Here is a 12,075-nt window from a genome sequence, read left to right as displayed (position 1 = left end):
CCGAACTTAGAATCCTCGGACGCAAAGGTATCAAACTTGTAAAATTTCGCGAACGTGTGGGCTGAGGACCACGTCGCCGCTCTGCAAAGTTGAGTAGTGGAAACACCTCTGGCAGCCGCCCCGGAGGCACCCACCGATCGGGTGGTATGAGCACTCGTCCATACTGGAAACTGTTTACCACAGGAAATATAAGCTTGCTGAATGGCAAGTCTAATCCATCGAGACAGAGACTGCTTAGAAGCCGGCCAACCCTTCTCTGGTCCATAAGGACGAACAAATGGTCTGACTTCCTGAAGGACACGTTCCCATCCGCGAGACACTGGCCAGATGGGACCACAATTGGTTGGTTTACATGAAACCCCGAAACAACCTTAGGAAGGAAATTCGCTCTTGTACGGAGTTCCGCCCGATCCTCATGAAAAATCAAAAAAGGACTCTTACACGATAAGGCTCCTAACTCAGAGACCCACCTAGCCGAAGCCAATGCTAGCAATAACGTTACCTTCCAAGAGAGATATTTCAGGTCTGTTCTTGCTAACGGCTCAAAGAGTGGTGATTAAAAAAAAACAAAAAAAAAACTAACACTAAATGTAAATCCCATGTGCAGTGAGAATACGAAAAGGGGCCTGTATCCTCAGAACCCCCTGTAAAATGGTCTGAACCTCTGGCAAGGATGCCAACCGTTGTTGAAAAAGGATGGGAAGATCAGACACCAGAACCTTCAGAAATCCCAGCCGCAGACCTAAGTCTAGGCCGGCCTGAAGGAAAAGTAAAAGTCTGGATAAGTGGAAGGTCGTCGAATCCCATCAACGTCCCTGACACCAGTCTATGTATTTCTTCCAAATTCTGCAGTAGTGCCCAGCTGTGACCGGCTTTCTAGCCGCAATCATCATAGGAATTGCCATTCTAGGTATGCCTTGGTTCCTTAAGATCCGGGTTTCAACAGCCACGCCGTTAAACGCAGCCTGGTCAGGTCTGGGTAATGGAACTGTCCCTGAGACAGCAGGTCCTCTCTCTGAGATAACCGCCAAGGATCTTCGCGAGCAACCTTCGCAGGTCTGAATACCAACTCCTGTGGGGCCATCTGGTGCGATTAGAATCGCCCACACTCGCTCTTGTTTCAACCTTATCAGAACCCTGGGTATGAGTGGGAAGGGTGGAAAGATGTAAACCTTTTTGTAGCACCAAGGAAGCGATAACGAGTCTACTCCTTCTGCTGCTGGATTCCTTGTCCTGGATACATATCTGGACAGCAGGTGGTTCTGCCGCGACGCCATGAGGTCGACTTGAGGTAGACCCCATCTCCACACTACCATGTCGAAAATCCGTGGATGTAGGCACCACTCTCCCGGATGCATGTCCTGGCGACGGAGATTATCTGCTTCCCAGTTCTCCACACCTGGAATGAACACAGCCGAGAGGACGATGTTTCGCCTTTCTGCCCTCAACAAGATCTTTGTGGCTTCCTTTAACGCCATCCTGCTCTTTGTTCCTCCTTGACGATTTATGTAAGCCATCGTTGTGACATTGTCCGACTGTATCCTTACGTGTTGACCCATAACTAGGTCTTCGGCTAAGAGAAGTGCATTGTAAACTGCTCTCAGTTCGAGAATGTTTATTGGTAGGCTGCTCTCCAGCAACGCCCATCTACCCTGAAACTGATGTTCCTCTAAGACGGCACCCCAACCTCTGAGACTGGCCTCCGTTGTCAAGATCCTCCAATCCCAAATGCCGAATCTCTTGCCTACTGCAAGATTCTTGTGCAACGACCACCAAATTTATGAGGTTCGTATGCGTGGTGGAAGTCGGATTCTCCGATGTAGTAGCCAGTGTGAACCTGCTCCCTGAGCACTGAGGTTCATCTGAAATGGTCGGGAATAAAGTCTGCCGTATTGGAGAGCTTCGAACGATGCCACCATCTTCCTGAGAAGTTGCACACAGGTGTAGAGAAACCGTTTGTGTCCTCAGTACCTGAGCCACTAATCTTTGTAGGTCCTGGACCTTGTTCTCTGGCAGGAATACTCTCAATCGTACCGTGTCTAAGATGAGACAAAGGAATTGAATCCGTGGAGTTGGCATGAGGTTGGATTTCTGGAGATTCACAATCCAACCATGTTGAATGAGAAATTGATGAGATGTCTGAACATCCTTGATCAGCTGCTCCTGAGATAATACCTTGATCAATAGCTCATCTAGATAAGGTATAATCGTCTGCAACCATGATTGCCATGATCTTCGTAAAGATTCTTGGGGCTGATGATAGACCGAAAGGCAAGGACCTGAATTGGTATTGATCCGTCACCAGTGCGAACCTTAAGTACGCCTGGTGAGGAGTCCAGATTGGGATATGCAGATATGCATCCTTTATGTCCCTGGATACCATGAACTCGCCCTGTTCTAAGCCTGCAATGACCGACTGAATTGATTCCATCTTGAATTTGTAGACTCTTAGAAACTGGTTTAAAACTTTTAAATTGACTTTCGGTCTGACCGTCCTGTCTGGCACGACAAAAAGATTGGAATATAAACCTGTTCCTCTCTGAGAGGCGGGAACTGGAATACCTCTGACCATAGCAACTTTTGAATTGCTGTTAGTAGTGCTTCTGCCTTCTGAGGGCACTGAGGCAATCCCGTCGTAAAAAAAAAAAAAAAAAAATGACTGTGAGGCCTCTGTTGAAAATCCAGTTTGTACCCCTGTTTTTATCCAAAGTTCTGGTGAGGTTTTGGCCCAGATGGCCTGAAAACCTTCCAGGCGTGCGCCCACCAAGGGGGACCCCAGGTGAGCCGGTAGACCGTCATGCCACGATTTTGTCAGCAGGTTTATCCTGCTTTCTGTTTGCTGCCTGTGAGCGGCCTCTACCTCTGCCCCCACGTACTTGTGTACCGAAAACCCTTCCTTGGGCTCGAAAGGACTGGGATCTAAATGAATGAAACGCTGGTCCCGAATAACCTCTCCTAACCTGTGGAGTGGATCTCGTATAAGGGGTAGGCAGACAGGTGGACTTCCCTGCTGTAGCCTGCGAAATCCACTTGTCCAACTCTGGACCGAAGAGCATCTCACCCCCAAAGGGGATGGATTCTACCGTCTTCTTGGTGTCAGTCTCTCCGCCTAGCCGATATTGCTGATGCAGGGATGCGCGATGCTATCCTGCTAATATCCTTAGAGACTTGACACAAGTATGAAGCCGATTCCCAAATGTGTTCCGCCAGTTGGGTAATTTCTTCCAAGCTATTTTCCCTCCTCAATAGCCTGTACAATACGTCCAGACCATGTTCCCATGGCTTTGTTAACCCAAGCACAGACGATCATGGGTCTCTGTGCTGCACCTGCTGCTACAAAAATCGACTTTAAAGCTGTGTCAACCTTACGACCTGAAGCATCCTTTAAAGTCGTTACATTAGGAATTGGTAAGATTGTCTTCTTTGACAACCTTCCTAGGGAATCATCCACTACTGGAGGAGTCTCCCACTTATCCTTTACACCTTTAGGTAAGTGGTAAGGTACTTGAAAACGCTTTTGGAAATTGAAAGCGTTTATCAGGGATCTTCCAAGCCTCCACCATCTGAGATTGGAGAGATTTAGGAATGGGAAACACTGCTGAAAGCGGTCTCTGGGATTTGAATAACTCAAAATCCTCTGGCTCCTTAACGTCTTCCACTTTAAAGTTGAGGATCTCTTTTACTGCATCAATTAAGGAATCCAAACCCGAGATTTCCGTGTCCTCTTCCTGAGAATCAGCGTCCCTGTTAGATTCAATCAACTCACCTTCCTCAGTATTAGAAGACCCTCTCCCGCCTCTGAGTCAGGAACAATAGGAAGAGGTCTTTTGACTGCCTTGCGCACAGTTGTTTCTGCTTGTGCAGGCGGTGTTATCCAGATGAGAAATTCTTCCATCGTCTTTGAGAATCCCGCAGCCCATTCCGAATGCTGCTTGCGTGATTCTGCCATCTCCTTGGAGATTCTATCTGCAAGGTTTTGTCCTAGACGGAGCACTGCTCCCGGGTGGGGCGTCCTTGGCTAAGCAGGAGTCGCACCCCCCGGAGCTGCCAACCCACGTGCTCTTCTTGTTACATTTCGTACAAACAGAACAGGTCTTGGATGTCTTGGTTGGTGCTTTAGACATGTTGTTTAAGCCCCCTACCAGGGTATTATGCAGCGCTCTCACACTTTAAACTAGGAACAGAAAGGCTGTGAAACATGACGGAAGCAAAGGTATCGGATCCAGCTGGCACTAGCTTTTACCTTCCTTATATTGCCAAAGGAAAAGGATAAAAATTATATCAAAAATAATACAAAATAAATAAAATAAAATAAAGAAATTAAACACCAGCCGACTTGCAACCCTCACACCGCAACTGTAACTCAGCTACGATGGTAGTGTTGGTATCCGCTTGCTTCCTCGTATTTTCTTCAGGATCTTTGTAAGAGAAGTCCCTTGAAAATATAAATGGTAAAGTAGGATTATTTTGTTCAGGAGATCCTCATCAATATATATTATTACCAGCAGAGGGAGCCGTTTGCTACATACAACATCCCTTCTGGTATCTATACGAGGGGGAGGGCTTATCGCTGCCCCTTAGAATGGCACCCTCAGGGATATTAAAAATGGCCACTGCAAAATTATGGGTACTTCAAAAACCCTTTACCTACTGGCCCAGCAGCACCCCTCTAGCCAGCGCCACGGCAGATATGGATCGCTATATACATATAGCTAGGAGATCTCTGTGTAAATAGGGGAGGCGCACCCACTGTCTCCACTGTGTGGGCACTGCATCCTCCCGTGGCCGGCTGATCTCCTCAGCCGCGCGGAATACAGCATCTCTCCCCCCCATCCGGCGCGCGCGCTCCGGGATCGCCCTGACCAAGTCCCGTAGCGGCGCTAGTATGAGCCACGCTCAGCCGCGCCGGCTGAACGATCACCCTGTCTCCTGCACTCCGGGCCCGCGAGCGGCTGTGTGGTGGAAGACCGACCTCTACCCCCCGGCGCGCTCCTACAGCCCCGCGCTTCCTTGTGACCGCTGACCGTCGTGCTGCCTGTGGTGACATTCTGTTAAAGAAACCCTTAAGCTGGCAGGGGGGAAACAATAAAAATAAAACAAATACAAATCTAACAAGGGCCCTCTCTTTTAAAAACAGTACTCACTGTTATGCTGTACTAGGATCTCCTGGAAGAGAGATGCAGTTCCCTTCAATAGGGAACTTTGTCTCTCTGATGTGTAGCCTTGTCCCCCTTTTAATTAGGTTGACGCAGCCACCATACTTTCATAGATTTTAATCAGGAGCTCAGAGCTCCAACGTGCTGTACCTCTAGCACAATTTTCAAAACTGAGGGAGGAGGGATGTGAAGGGGGAGGAGCCGGCTGTGCAGACTGCTAATTTTAGATTGTGCCACACCTCCGGTTGCAAGCTTCACACCACCTAATGTCTAAAGTACTGCTCCAGTGTTCCCTAGTGGATGAAAGAGAAAGTCTTTAGAGTGCCCATGTCTCCTGCGGAGCCCGTCTATACCCCATGGTCCTTACGGAGTCCCCAGCATCCTCTAGGGCGTAAGAAAAAATTTATTAAATTAGATTGTATTCTAAATTGAAATAAAAACAAGTTCTTGTTCAAAACAAGTAAAAATATTTAATTTCAAATATTTATATACAAAATGTCAATAGCAAAAATTATTCCATACTTAAAGCTGCAGTATCACTGGTATTGTTTATGTAACGAGTGTGGGGTAAAATGACTGGATGTAGCAAACTCCAAGGCTCCAACTGGGGAAGTCACAAGGGGGTGGGGCATATTAGTAAAGGTCACAGAGCAGGACCAAATCTGTCCAATCATTTTACTAGCTCCTACTGTACATATGTTGGCAAGACAATATGTTACTATGAAGTGCACGCCCCAGTAGAATAATGGCCAATTATGCAGGTTTCTAGCTAAAATAATTGAATTCTGTTCATTAAGAAGATTGTAGATGCACTATAACTATAATGCTTATCCACAACGTGGGTCACATGGCGGAAGAACCTCGCATTCCAAACTAGCCACACCTGGGTGACCATACTGGAAGACTGCTGCACACATAGGCAGACGGCGGCCATACTGACATTACTATGGGATGTGCTAAACACATACACCCAAGAATTTTGGCAGGTCTTTTCTTCAGACAGTAAGAACACCTGCAAGGAACACAACAAAATTAGGATGTTCTCCTGTCCATCTGCCATTCAGCATGTGCAGCTGTTGGCATGAATCTAGTTTTCATAGAACGTCCACCTGTGGCAAGAGAGTGGCCTATAGATATGCAAGTCTTCAATTACTGCAGCTGTTAGTTAAAAAAGACATTGATTTAAACAGAGCATGCACAAACGGGTCTGGGACTGAGGGTCGACAGCACAAAGGTCGACACCTTAGGTCGACATGGAAAAAGGTCGACATGAGTTTTTTATGTTTTTTTGGTGTCGTTTTCTTCGTAGAGTGACCGGGAACCCCAATTAGTGCACCGCTTCGCTCGCCATGCTTCGGGCATGGTGCCTTCGCTCCGCTACCGCTTCGCTCAGCACACTTTACCGTTCCAATCGTAGTCCACGTGGATCGTTAAGTATGAAAAGGTTCAAAAAAAGAAACAAATCGTGAAAAACTCATGTCGACCTTTTTCCATGATGACCTTTTGTCCATGTCGACCTAAGGTGTGTCGACCAATTGGCGTCGACCTAAGGTGCGTCGACCTTTGTGCTGTCGACCTTGAGTCCGGATACCGCACAAACAGCTTCAAAGGATGTCCCAGTAGACACTGTATTTAATAATACATTATTTATAAAAGGGACCTGCGACTTGTACACAGTAGAGGAAGCCATTCTCTTGGTCAAAATTAAATAGAATCCAAATTATCAATCAAAATGGCTGCTGCCACTGTGTCATAGAGAATGGTAGACGTGTGGGCATTAGGTTACATCTTACATGATACAGACTCAAATCAGAATAAGTAGCGTGACTATTAATGCTTTTCCATTGACAAATAAGTAGTAGATGCCTTCATACTGCTGGAACGTGAGTCAGCAGTGACCTGGAAGCTGCTCTGGAGAACTTTATTTTCTCTCTCTCTATAAGTCAGGATCTGTTCAGTCAACTCTTCTAGATCGGCCTCAAGAGATTCCATCCTGGCCAAAGCATTATCCTGTAATAGACCTAGGATCAGCATTTACCTATGAAGGCTGTAACAGTTATCTACACCAGAGGTGACACTTCCTAGAAGAAGTTCTTCTAGACGTTGTTCTTACCAAGTTTTTAGCACATTCTGGTATCTGTGGAATGGTCTGGATAGTCTGGATATAGACTTCTAGCTTCTCAATGAATTTAACAGCAAGGGGTAACAGTTCAGCAACAAACCTGCACAAAAGCAAAGTCTAGTTTAGTAGCCCATAGGCGTCCCAGCAGTAGAATAATATTCTACATGAGTGGAATATGGTTTTCTATGTGGCAGGCACTTTTCACCAGAAACAAGGTCCCTTTATGTGTAATTACACAGGCAGATCCTACATAAACAGAAATCATCTATTTTAACTTACGCTGAATCAGAATAATAAAAGCATCAAAGAAAGTTAGAGGACTAAGGGACCCATTTATCAACAAATTTTATCTATTTAAAACTCGTTAGGAATTATACATGGAGCTCCAGCCAATCAGCTCATTACTGTTATGTGTTTGAAACAGTTATTAGCTGAATGGCTGGAGCAACATATATCGATTGATAACAAGAATATCACCCGTAGATAAATCTGCCCCTAAATTAACTATGGGCCTAATTCAGACCTGATCGTAGCAGCAAATTTGTTAGCAGTTGGGCAAAACCATGTGCACTGCAGGGTGGGGCAGAAATAATATGTGCAGAGAGAGTTAGATTTGTGTGGGTTATATTGTTTCTGTGCAGGGTAAATACTGGCTGCTTTATTTTCTCTGACGTCCTAGTGAATGCTGGGAACTCCGTAAGGACCATGGGGAATAGCGGCTCCGCAGGAGACTGGGCACAAAAGTAAAGCTTTAGGACTACCTGGTGTGCACTGGCTCCTCCCCCTATGACCCTCCTCCAAGCCTCAGTTAGATTTTTGTGCCCGGCCGAGAAGGGTGCACACTAGGGGCTCTCCTGAGCTTCTTAGTGAAAGTTTAGTTTTAGGTTTTTTATTTTCAGTGAGACCTGCTGGCAACAGGCTCACTGCATCGAGGGACTAAGGGGAGAAGAAGCGAACTCACCTGCGTGCAGAGTGGATTGGGCTTCTTAGGCTACTGGACACCATTAGCTCCAGAGGGACCGAACACCGGCCCAGCCTCGGAGCTCGGTCCCAGAGCCGCGCCGCCGGCCCCCTTACAGAGCCAGAAGCAAGAAGAGGTCCGGAAAAATCGGCGGCAGAAGACATCAGTCTTCAACAAGGTAGCGCACAGCACTGCAGCTGTGCGCCATTGTTACTCAGGCACACTTCACACTTCGGTCACTAAGGGTGCAGGGCGCTAGGGGGGGGCGCCCTGAGCAGCAATGTAAACACCTTGGCTGGCATAAATACACCACATATAACCCCCAGGGCTATATGGATGTATTTTAACCCCTGCCAGATTCCACAGAAAACCGGGAGAAAAGGCCGCCGAGAAGGGGGCGGAGCCTATCTCCTCAGCACACTGGCGCCATTTTCTCTCACAGCTCCGTTGGAGGGAAGCTCCCTGGCTCTCCCCTGCAGTTACTACACTACAGAAAGGGGTTAAAAAAGAGAGGGGGGCACTAATTAGGCGCAGTATAACAATACAGCAGCTATAAGGGGAAAAACACTTATATAAGGTTATCCCTGTATAATATATATATATATATATATATATATATATATAGCGCTCTGGTGTGTGCTGGCATACTCTCCCTCTGTCTCCCCAAAGGGCTAGTGGGGTCCTGTCCTCTATCAGAGCATTCCCTGTGTGTGTGCTGTGTGTCGGTACGTTGTGTCGACATGTATGAGGAGGAAAATGAGGTGGAGGCGGAGCAATTGCCTGTAACAGAGATGTCACCCCCTAGGGAGTCGACACCTGAGTGGATGAGCTTATGGAAGGAATTATGTGACAGTGTCAGCTCTTTACAAAAGATTGATGTCATGAGACAGCCGGCGACTCAGCCTGTGCCTGTCCAGGTGTCTCAAAAGCCATCAGGGGCTCTAAAACGCCCGTTACCGCAGATGGCAGATACAGACGCCGACACGGATACTGACTCCAGTGTCGACGATTAAGAGACGAATGCGACTTCCAGTAGGACCACACGTTACATGATTGAGGCTATGGATAATGTTTTTACACATTTCTGATAATACCAGTACCACTAAAAAGGGTATTATGTTGGGTGAGAAAAAAACTGCCTGTAGTTTTTCCTGCATCTGAGGAATTAAATGAAGTGTGTGATGATGCGTGGGTTTCCCCCGATAAAAACTGTTAATTCCTAAAAAGTTATTAGCATCATACCCCTTCCCGCCAGAGGATAGGGCACGTTGGGAAACACCCCCTAGGGTGAATAAAGCGCTCACACGCTTGTCTAAACAGGTGGCACTGCCGTCCCCGGATACGGCCGCCCTTAAGAAACCTGCTGACAGAAAGCAGTAAAATATCCTAAAATGTATATACACTCACACGGGTGTGATACTGCGACCAGCAATCGCCTCAGCCTGGATGTGCAGTGCTGGGGTGGCTTGGTCGGATTCCCTGACTGACAATATTGATACCCTAGATAGGGACAGTATATTACCGACTATAGAGCATTTTAAAGATGCATTTCTATATATGCGTGATGCACAGAGGGATATTTGCCGACTGGCATCAAGAGTAAGTGCGCTGTCCATTTCTGCCAGAAGAGGGTTATGGACAAGACAGTGGTCAGGTGATGCTGATTCCAAAAGGCATATGGAAGTATCGCATTATAAAAGGGAGGAGTTATTTGGGGTAGGTCTAACAGACCTGGTGGCCACGGCAACGGCTGGGAAATCCACATTTTTACCCCAGGTAGCCTCTTAACATAAGACGACGCCGTATTATCAGGCGCAGTCCTTTGGGCCCCATAAGGGCAAGCGGGCAAAAGGCTCCTCATTTCTGCCCCGTGGCAGAGGGAGAGGAAAAAGGCTGCAGCAAACAGCCAGTTCCCAGGAACAGAAGCCCTCTCCCGTTTTCTGCCAAGTCCTCAGCATGACGCTGGGGCTTTACAAGCGGACTCAGGCACGGTGGGGGCCCGTCTCAAAAATTTCAGCGTGCAGTGGGCTCACTCACAGGTGGACCCCTGGATCCTTCAGGTGGTATCTCAGGGGTACAAATTGGAATTCGAGACGTCTCCCCTTCGCCGTTTTCCTAAAGTCTGTTTTACCGACGTCTCCCTCCGACAGGGAGGCGGTATGGGAAGCCATTCACAAGCTGTATTCCCAGCAGGTGATAATCAAGGTACCCCTCCTACAACAGGGAAAGGGGTATTATTCCACGCTGTTTGTGGTACCGAAGCCGGACGGCTCGGTGAGACCTAATTTAAATCTGAAATCCTTGAACACTTACATACAAAGGTTCAAATTCAAGATGGAGTCACTCAGAGCGGTGATGGCAAACCTGGAAGAAGGGGATTATATGGTGTCTCTGGACATCAAGGATGCTTATCTCCATGTCCCAATTTACCCTTCTCACCAAGGGTACCTCAGGTTTGTGGTACAGAACTGTCACTATCAGTTTCAGACGCTGCCGTTTGGTAAAGACCCGGGGTGCCGTGGACAAACCAAAGTAATGGCCGAAATGATGATACTCCTTCGAAGGAAGGGAGTTTTAATTATCCCTTACTTGGACGATCTCCGGATAAGGGCAAGATCCAGGGAACGGTTGGTAGTCGGGGTAGCACTATCTCAAGTAGTGTTGCGGCAGCACGGTTGGATTCTTAATATTCCAAAATCGCAGCTGATCCCGACGACACGTCTTCTATTCCTAAGGATGATCCTGGACACAGTCCAGAAAAAGGTGTTTCTCCAGGAGGAGAAAGCCAGGGAGTTATCCGAACTAGTCAGAAACCTCCTAAAACCAGGCCAAGTGTCAGTGCAGCAGTGCACAAGGGTCCTGGGAAAAATGGTGGCTTCCTACGAAGCAATTCCATTCGGCAGATTCCACGCAAGAACTTTCCAGTGGGACCTGCTGGAAAAGTGGTCCGGATCGCATCTTCAGATGCATCAGCGGATAACCCTGTCACCAAAGACAAGGGTGTCTCTCCTGTGGTGGTTGCAGAGTGCTCATCTTCTAGAGGGAGCATATTCGGCATTCAGGACTGGGTCCTGGTGACCACGGATGCCAGCCTGCGAGGCTGGGGAGCAGTCACACAGGGAAGAAATTTCCAGGGCTTGTGGTCAAGCCTGGAGACATCACTTCACATAAATATCTTGGAGCTAAGGGCCATTTACAATGCCCTAAGCCAAGCAAGACCTCTGCTTCAAGGTCAGCCGGTGCTGATCCAGTCGGACAACATCACGGCAGTCGCCCACGTAGACAGACAGGGCGGCACAAGAAGCAGGAGCGCAATGGCAGAAGCTGCAAGGATTTTTCGCTGGGCGGAAAATCATGTGATAGCATTGTCAGCAGTGTTCATTCCGGGAGTGGACAACTGGGAAACAGACTTCCTCAGCAGAAGTCTTCCACATGATTGTAAACCGTTGGGAAAAACCAAAAGGTGGACATGATGGCGTCCCGCCTAAACAAAAAACTGGACAGGTATTGCGCCAGGTCAAGGGACCCTCAGGCAATAGCTGTGGACGCTCTGGTAACACCGTGGGTGTACCAGTCAGTGTATGTGTTCCCTCCTCTGCCTCTCATACCCAAGGTACTGAGAATCATAAGAAGGAGAGGAGTAAGGACTATACTCGTGGCTCCGGATTGGCCAAGAAGGACTTGGTACCCGGAACTTCAAGAGATGCTCACAGAGGACCCGTGGCCTCTACCTCTAAGAAAGGACCTGCTCCAGCAGGGACCCTGTCTGTTCCAAGACTTACCGCGGCTGCGTTTGATGGCATGGCGGTTGAACGCCGGATCCTGAAGGAAAAAGG

General features: G+C 47.8%; 1 protein-coding gene across 1 annotated transcript in view; it reads right to left on the bottom strand.

The window, feature by feature from the left end:
- Positions 1-5,600: 5,600 nt before the first annotated feature.
- Positions 5,601-12,075, bottom strand: part of HAUS2 (HAUS augmin like complex subunit 2) — a 30,405-nt gene continuing 23,930 nt past the window's right edge. The window contains exons 5-6 of the mRNA XM_063947936.1: positions 7,270-7,378; positions 5,601-7,166 (exon numbers count right to left, since the gene is read on the bottom strand). Coding sequence (XP_063804006.1) covers positions 6,987-7,166; positions 7,270-7,378 — 289 coding nt within the window. The 3' untranslated portion in view covers positions 5,601-6,986. The remainder of the gene's footprint in view (positions 7,167-7,269; positions 7,379-12,075) is intronic.

Source organism: Pseudophryne corroboree, chromosome 12, assembly GCF_028390025.1.
Source record: "Pseudophryne corroboree isolate aPseCor3 chromosome 12, aPseCor3.hap2, whole genome shotgun sequence".
Taxonomy (NCBI): Eukaryota; Metazoa; Chordata; class Amphibia; order Anura; family Myobatrachidae; genus Pseudophryne; species Pseudophryne corroboree.
This window is presented reverse-complemented; position numbering and strand designations above follow the sequence as displayed.